Genomic DNA, 9,402 nt, shown 5'->3' on the forward strand with positions numbered 1-9,402 from the left:
TATCCAAAGATTGGATTGGATTAAAAAAACCAAAAGAAATAATTATTGCTGATAAAACAAAACATAAGATATGGTTTGTTTTAAAAAATGTTTTCATAAAAATTGAAGATAAATATTTTTATGTGAGGTCAATTTATGAACATGATTCTGGAATAGACTTGATAATAGGAAACAACTTTTTGAAGTTATATAGTCCTTTTATTCAAAAGCTTGACACTATAACATTAAAATGGTTTAATGTAAACAACCCAGAAGAGAGTGAATTTGTTACAACGAACATTATAACAAAAAATGAAATTTTAAGGGCAATAAAAGAAAATCTCAATGTACTTAGATGTATGTGGGATAAAAGAAAGTTTTACTTGACCACTGAACAAAATCTAGGATATCATCTAGATCAAGTCTGTTCTGAAAATCCATTAGACTCTATAGTAAACAAAATTCAAGATTTAATTGTAATAAAACTTAAGGATCCTAAAAAGGAAGTTAAGGTCCTATACAAAATCCCTTATTCAGGAGAAGATAAGGAAGAATTTCAAAAGGAAATAGCAGAATTATTAGAAAAAGGATTAATTAGTCCTTCTATTAGTCCACATTCAGCGCCAGCTTTTTATGTCAGGAAACACAATGAGATAAAAAGAGGAAAAGCTCGAATGGTAATTAATTATAAAAAACTTAATGAGATGACTATAAGTGATTCTTATAAGTTACCAAGAAAAGATTACATTTTTGAAAAAATAAGAGGATGTAATTGGTTTTCATCTTTAGATGCAAAGTCTGGATATTGGCAGTTAAGGTTATCAGAAGAAACAAAACCTTTAACGGCTTTTAGTTGTCCAGAAGGACATTTTGAATGGAATGTTTTACCATTTGGTTTAAAACAAGCGCCATCAATATATCAAAGATTTATGGACAATACTCTTAAGGGTCTTGATCATATTTGTTTTGTATATATCGATGACATATTAATTTTTACCAAAGGTAGCAAGGAACAACATATCAAAGATGTTACTACTGTTTTAAACAGAATAAAAGATAGAGGAATTGTTCTATCTAGAAAAAAGTCAATACTTTTGAAACAAGAAATCGAATTCCTTGGTCTTATTATAAGAGAAGGAGGAAAACTCGATTTATCACCGCATGTTCAAGAAAAAAATTTACTTTTTCCTGATCAACTAGTGGATAGAAAACAAATCCAAAGATTTTTGGGATGTTTAAATTATATTGCTAATGAAGGTTTTCTTCAAGACTTAGCAAATGATAGAAAAATTTTACAGAAGAAGATATCTGAAAAAGTGTCATGGTCATGGACACAAAAAGATACTGAGGCTGTAAAATCTTTAAAAGAAAAATTAAAAATTTTACCACAACTATACAACCCAACAGAAAATGATTTTTTGGTTGTAAATGTTGATGCAAATCAGTTTACTTGGGCTGGAGTTATGAGAGCTCTTCCTAATGGTAAACAAAAATTGGGATTAAATCTCAATGGATATGTTGAGGATGAAACCCCACAACAATCCTATACCACTGTGGATGCAACCCCACAGTTAAAATCAGATACCCCTAATGGGCGATCAGATAAAACATCAGTTTCAACTGATTCAAAACTTGATTATTCAAGTAATAACATCCGAATTAAGGATAAAGATCTTGTTTTATGCAAGTATGTTTCAGGTTCTTTTAAAGATGCTGAAACAAGATATCATATCAATGAGAAAGAAACTCTTTCTTGTTTAAATGTTTTAGAAAAATGGAGAATGGATTTAATTCCATCAAGATTCTTACTAAGAACTGATTCAACTTATGCTAGCGGATTTTGGCGCTACAATTTAAAAGTTGATCATAAACAAGGAAGACTTGTTAGATGGCAGATGCGCATCCAACAATTCTATCCTTATATTCAACTAATAAAATCAGAAAACAATTGTTTTGCAGATACTCTGACAAGAGAATGGAGCAAGCTTTAAAAGTTCTCTACAATAGCTTGAAACAAAAAGATGAACAGATTGAAATCCATAGCCAAAAGCTAAAACAACTCTCTTCAGAGAGGGGGGAGATGGTTAAAATGATTGAAAGTTTAAACAAAATCATAAATGATGAAGCTCCAACAACAACAGAAGAACCAACAAAAACTTTGAATGAACAACAAAGTTTTTCATCAACATCTTCAGCAGGTTCTATGCCAGAGGAAGATACAAAAAAGTCATGGGCTGAAAAAGTTGAACAAGAAGATGAAAAGTCAAAAAATGGTCCAGACCAGCCAAGCGATGTTGTCGATCTACAACCAACAAAGAAGGTGTATGTCATCTTTGATGGCCCAATGAAAGGCATCTACAACAACTGGGCAATTGCAAGCCTTCACATTAATGGCAAAAATGTCAGACACAAAGCTTACCCAACAATGGAAGAAGCAAAAGAAGCCTACAAGGCCTCCTATAAAGAAATGACCATTGCTAAAGAAATTGGCCAACCATCAAAAATAGAGTCAAAGAAAAAGATCTCAGTGGGATCCATAATAAACCTCCAGAAGGAAAAAAATAAGCCAAAAACCCTTGATGATTTCATGGGAAAATGGAGATGGCTAGCCAACTTCAAAGAAGAGTTAGCTCTTGAATGTTTTTATCCAGTTAATACTACACATGGGGTAAAAGCTAATACAGTTCCTGGAATATCCAAGGAATTACTTAAAGAATTCTATGATTATGGAATGCTTAAGACTGTGTATCTTGAAGAAGGAGAAGGTCGAAGATTCCAAGAACTCGCTGATCTTCCAAAAGAGATTGGTGATACAGTAAAAAGATTTAATGACTTCCTTGCTAAAGGAAGAGAGATTTATCTTCAGTTTGAACAAACCTATCCATGGTTTTTTGAAGAAAATAATTTCATGGCTGTAAAACCAAAAACAGTCATCAAAATAGGAATTTCAAATAAAACTTATCTACCTCCAAGTTCAGAAAGTATTGGATGGACAGTAGATTCGTTCATTTATCAAATGAAACGTTTTTACGATAATCTAATTAGATATGGTTCTACCATTATTAATTATAAGGTTCTCTACACCACAAAAACCTGTCTGATGGTCTGCGATTCAAAGAAGAAGGTTTCAGAGGAACACCTTCAGCAGACACTTCATTATGAAGAACTGTTCTCAAGATTTGAGAATTCTCTTTACCAAATTCCAGATGAAGTGCAACAGGAGTGTTGCCAATATTTTTCAAAATACAAAGGGCACTCATGTAAATGGTGTGCAAAAAAGAAAGTGTCGGCAGAAGAAGACAAGATACCGACAATCACAGTACCTAAAGACAAGGCAAAAGAAAAAGCCTAGACACGCGTCATGTAGATGACCGTAGGAAAAAAGATGTAATAATGGAACCTTATCATCTGAGTCAGATGGGGTCCATTTAATTGAAAAACTTATCACCTTATGTGATAATGCTTTTACTTTTTTCTTTGCGTGTTTTGTTTGTTTTTCTTTTGAGCTGGAAGGAAAGTGACATGTGACCTACCCTGTAAGTCCTTTCCTCCTATAAATAAGAGCCTCAATGCTCACTTGTAAATTACAACTTAAATCAATGAAGTAAGTACATTTAGTTTATGAAAAACATTGTGGGAAAGGACTTCGCAGGATTTGAGATTGTCATAACCAAATCGAAAGATTTTTAGTTTCCAATATCAATAATCGAAAGATTATTTCAAATTCCAAAGGATCGAAAGATCAAAATCATCAAATCCAAGGCAAAGTCAGGTATGATTTTAAAGAATTTAAATATTTTATAGTTTTCACATTTCATGATGGAATATAGTATGATAAAAGAAAATTCATCTGGTTTTATGGCGGATGTATTAGTAGATCATATAGAAAAGGTAGATTTTACCTTAAAACCTGAAGAAAATTTCAAACAAAAAGGTGTTTTTTCTTTGATAAAAGAAAAATTATCCAGAGAAAACATACTAAAATATGGTATGATGGTAGGAGAAGTTGCCATACCAATGGAATCAACAGATGGATCTGTTGTAATATCCTTAATTGATAACGAACAAATTAATAATAGATTAAAACATCTATCGTTAGAAAAAAGACAGAAGATAGGATATATTCATATATCAACTATCCAAATAATCATAAAAAGTACTTTTATGAAAGGAATAGATGCAGAACTAGAACTTCTTATCGAAGATGCTAGGATGAATAAAAAACATTCACTAATAACCCAAGGTGAGGGAAATTTAAAGTATGGAAAATTAAAATTTGACATAAATCTACAGATAGGTTTAAGTTTAAGTGATATAGATCTAGACAGATCTCTGGTAATTCATTATAGACTTAAAGACCAAGCCCTCATGAGACCAGGAAATCATCCTTTTAGTATAAGCTATAAAATGAATTATGCATTAAGTAATTCTCATTACAGTATAGAATTTAGTGGAAAAGAAAAAATACAAATAGATGAACTATTTGCCCCACTAATAAAATTAGAATCACCAATTCTAAAACAATTAAAAAGGTCAAAATCTATTATGACTATAGAAAGAACACCTCTTCTAAAACAAGAAGAAAGTACTAGTGAACCAAAGTTCCTACCGGCAAGAACTTCATTAGATAATAATGAAAATAGAAAACTTAATAAAACTTTATCAGAAATAAAAACTGAATTGTTAGGCATCAATAGAAAATTATAATGACAGGAATAACAATAAAAAATGAGTTAAGTTTATTCAGAAGAAAACTAGATAACCTAGTTAATAAAATAGAAGAAAATTTTTTAAGAATAGAAATGAAAAATGCAATTTGGGGAATCCATGATTTAATGATTTTACAAATTTCATACATAGATGAAATGATAAAAGAATTAGAAGAAACAGATAATATTTCTGTTACCCAAAAAGAAAGAGCCACAACCCTGTTATGGCCATCTCAAAAACTAACTGAATTTGAACAATCTTTGGAAAAAATTATATAATGCCTGGTTTAGGTCTTATAACAGAAGTAAAACTCTTTAAAGAAAGATTAGAGAGCATAGTCTCTGATATAGAATTCTATCATAGAAGAATTGTCTTAAGGCAAATTCTTTTTCATTCCAAAGAATTAGTACAATACCATATAGAATATATTGAAGACTTTCTAAGAGAAATAGAAGATTTAGAAAATCTTACAAATACACAAAGAGAAAGAGCTAAAACACTCTTAAAACCATTTCAAGGTTTAATTAAAATCGAACAAATGTTAAATCAAGCTCGAGAAAACTCCGCTGGCGACCCTGCCGACACCAACCTGGTATCAGAGCCAGTATTACAATCCTAAGGGATGAAGATAAAAAAGAAAATAAAAATATTATATTTTCAAAAAAGACAAAAACTTATCAAAGTCGCTTTTTTGCTTAACCAACTTAGTAGAATCTTATATGAAATCAGTTAATTCTTTAACCGATTTAAAAACTCATAAACATGAGTTGTCAAAGTTCTATTGGCTGTGCCCAAGAGACAGGTGTTAGGCCTGTGTCTATGCAAGTGTTTCTCCTCAGGAAAACTAGTTAACCTTTACAGTTAGGTCATCTATTCTTCTTTTTCTTTTTTCATCCCTCCACCTTCAACAATATGGAAGTGTCTCAAGACATTGCTTTTGAGATATTTTCTCGGCTACCGGGAAAAAGCATTTGCAAGCTCAAATCAACTTGCAACTCATGCTTTGAATTTTCGGAAGAAACTGTTTGTAAAACAAAGCAGGCTCGTAATCTGTTCGGGAGGGATGATACATGTTTCTTCATTCAACCCGATCAAATAAGCCAAAGGTACACTAAAAGAGTAGAGTTACATTCTTTACCTGAAAACCAACAATCTTCCGGTCTCCCTAACAATGTTTTGAGTTTCCTATCAAATTCAGTTCGTGTCTTAGCTTCTAGTAATGGTCTAGTTGTTGGTCACACCATTAATGATCATGACCCAATTGAGTTTTTCATATGTAATCCAGTCACAAAGTCTTGGTCTTCCATTCCTACCCCCGAGTCACTTCAAAGAAACCATAGTTCTGGTAGTATAAACCTCGTGTTAGATTGCTCTTTAGATGACTACAAGTTGTTTCTTTTTGAAAACACAAGTGAGTGGTCACCAACTTGTTATACATGTAGTGTTTACCATAGCAAGGAAGATGTGTGGACAACAATGGAAAGTAGTTTTTCAAGTGGTGGTAGAAACATGAAATTTCACATGCCTGTGTTTCATAAAGGAGGCCTTCATTTTATCTCAGATAGTGATCCTTACTTTGCAAAATCTAGTCCTTTTTATAAGCCATATATAATGTCTTATAATCTAGAGAATGGAATCTCAGCTATGCTTAAGTTGCCAAGGGAAGCTATAAAAGGTTGTCATCATATTATGTGCAACATGGGCATATTCAACTGGGGTAAAAAGACAAGTTCCAATAGTTCTATTTGTTTGGTGAAATTAAGTAAGTCTGTTTTTACTATTTGGGTTTTAAAAGACTATGAGTCAGGTTCATGGCAGAAAGTATTTAAAGTGAGAGTAAGAGCATTGGGATTGAAGGAGAAAGATCCTAATGTTAGAGGGTTTATGGTTATGAACGGTGATCTTTTAATTTTTGCTACAGAAGAAAAGGTTTACAGTTGCGGTTTGGATTATGAACGATATATGATGGTGGAAGAAATTTGCCAACATGGTTGTGGTTTTTACCCTCGCTTTATCTCCTACTCGGACACTCTTCGTTTGTGTCGGACTAATGCTGAAGTTATGCCTTGCTAGATAGGAACTTTGGTTGCTGCATAATTGGATGAAGTCTAAACATTATTTCTGCAATTACATATGCTGCCATGTTCAATTCATAGATTATTGTTGAGAACTCTAGTATCTTATTCTATCAAATTCAAGTCATAAGTAGTTTTTAGTTTTGGATTTATTATAGTTATTTTCTTTGATACTACTTTTCTTGGTAGTAGTTAATTCAACTGAATTTTTAGTGTGTTTTATTTTAGCCCTAGTGTCTTTTTTATCATCAATTTTCCTTGGCTTATTTTAAAATAAAATTTTGCTGTTTGATGATTCTAACAAAAGTTCTTCACGTAAATATTGACAAAAGACGGTAGGAAAGCAAATGATACTTCATAACATAAACAAAGAAACATTTTCCTAACTGGCAATATACTAACTTACAAAATATTCATAAATTGCTACTTCATAACATAAACAAAAAAAAAAAAAAAAACATTTTCCTGCAATTCATTGTGAGAATTCAAGATTGAATTTTTTTTTATTCTTGTGGATCTCAAATGGTAATTAGTAAGTAAATGCCGAACAACTTTATAAAGACATTGTGATTTGTGATAGCTAGCATTTGCCTAGTTTTTTCTGTTTCAGGCAATTAGAGTTAGGTAGTTGTTGTTTCAACAAACTAGAGGGAAGTAGTAGAAAGCAAGCTATTGGTGGTAAGTGATTTCAAGATCAAATTGAGGAAAGTTCAGATGAGCACTGGAAAAAATTGTGAGAGCTGGGAAAAATTCTTGTACGCTACATTGTATAACTTGATCAGGGAATAAAGGTCTACATGATCAGTGAGGACGTAGGAGAAATTGATCCGAACCTTGATAAATATTGTGTTCTTAATCCCTCCTTTTATCGCAGTTTGCTTGCTCAGTTTCATAACAATTGTCTGGTTCTTTTGCGGCATTCTGCAATGAGTTCAATAAAATTCAAATTTGAAAAATTTACCTGTGACAATGACTTTGGTCTATGAAGGGTCGAGATAAAGGCGCTTCTTGTTCATCAAGGTTTGGAAGATGCCTTGAAAGTGCTCAGAGGTATGGCTAAAACTAGAAAATCTTGCACACGACAAAATCTTTGACGAACAAACTGTACATGAAGAAAAGATTACACCAATTGAAGACGAAGGATGGGGAATCAAACAAGGATAAGTGGAAATGTTAAGGGTTTATAGTATATGTCAAAGGAAAATCAGATAAGAAGGGTGGCAATGGCAGGAATAAACTAAAGAGCAAAACAACTACCAAGAAAAGTTGTTACTTCTGTCACAAGGAAGGCCACTTCATAAAAAACTGACAAAAATTCAAGAAGAAGAAAGGCAAAGACTCAACTCATGTGACATGGCAGTGATGGCAGATGGATATGTCAGCTGTGATGTACTTGCAATAACAAAAGACTCATACATTGATGAGTGGATTCTTGACTCAGGGTGTTTGTTTCACACGACTCCAAAATCCAAATCAAGAATGATTTGATTTGATTCATATAATTAGGTCGATGCTGGAAAGGTCCTAATGGACAACAACATTGCTTGCGAAGTGATGGGAATTAGGAATGTCAAAGTCAGACTGATTGATGGATCAACAAATGTGTTCACAGAGGTCGGGCATGTTTCTGATCAGAAAAGAAATCGCATTTTTCTTATAATGTTGGATCAAGGAGGCTGCTCATTCAATGGAGAAGGTGAAGATTTAAAATCATTAAGGGGACTGTTGAATTGATGATAGAATTCAGGAAAAATGGCTTGTATCAATTTCAAGGTAAAACTATCAAAAATCCTACTAGCATAGTTTCATATCAAAGAACATTTCAACAAAACTTTAGCACTTAAAACTTGCTCATGTTGGTGAAAGGGAAGAACTATGCAATACAAGCAAGGATTGATTGGAAGTGGCAATTTTGAGAAGCTAGAATTCTGTGAACACTTAGACATTTGGAAATCCATAGTGAATTATATACACTTAGACATTTGGGGAACAACAAAGTTACCTTCTTTAGGAACATATATAACTAGTTAAGCTTTCATATAAAAGAGTACATATTTGTTTTTGGAGTAATTTTTGTGTGGACGAAGAAATTTAGACATTTCATTTGGTCACACATAGAAAATAAATTAAAAAAATAATAATTAAAATATTTTCTTATATGAAGTATGTATTTTTTTTTTTTGTGATCAAATAAAGTGTTCAAATCTTTGTGTCCACCCAAGAGTTATTCTTGTTCCTGTTAGAAAGGGTGTGGAAAAATTAAAGGGAAAACAAAAACTAACAAAATTATTTTGTTAGTACTTCCCAAAACAGTTCAATATATATGATCGCCCTTCTAAAATTCGATGGTCTATAAATTTAAATTACATTCAAATGCGTTTTCGGTTTGATATAAATGTAGTTCATCAACAACATATTATTGGCAATAAAAAAGAATGAGAGTGAACGAGGGTTGATTTGAAGGATGTGATGTGATCACTCTTCACATAGGGCTAGAGCTCATTGAAGTTGGTCTTTCAAGTTTATAATAATAATAATAATAATAATAATAATAATAATAATAATAATAATAATAATAATAATAATAATTATTATTATTATTATTATTATTATTATTATTATTATTATTATTATTATT

The 9,402-nt window shown here is 31.9% G+C and overlaps 1 protein-coding gene across 1 annotated transcript; it reads left to right on the forward strand.

Annotated features, from left to right (window-relative positions):
• The first annotated feature begins 5,579 nt into the window (after nt 1–5,579).
• On the forward strand, nt 5,580–6,833 carry LOC146940832 (F-box protein At5g49610-like). Its single transcript, XM_085757990.1, has one exon. It carries the CDS (start codon nt 5,602–5,604, stop codon nt 6,760–6,762), a length of 1,161 nt encoding a protein of 386 aa, XP_085614116.1. The 5' UTR covers nt 5,580–5,601; the 3' UTR covers nt 6,763–6,833.
• Nucleotides 6,834–9,402: the final 2,569 nt, after the last annotated feature.

The sequence above is a fragment of the Medicago sativa genome, chromosome 3 (assembly GCF_051527215.1).
Source record: "Medicago sativa cultivar Bolivia chromosome 3, Bolivia_mono, whole genome shotgun sequence".
Taxonomy (NCBI): Eukaryota; Viridiplantae; Streptophyta; class Magnoliopsida; order Fabales; family Fabaceae; genus Medicago; species Medicago sativa.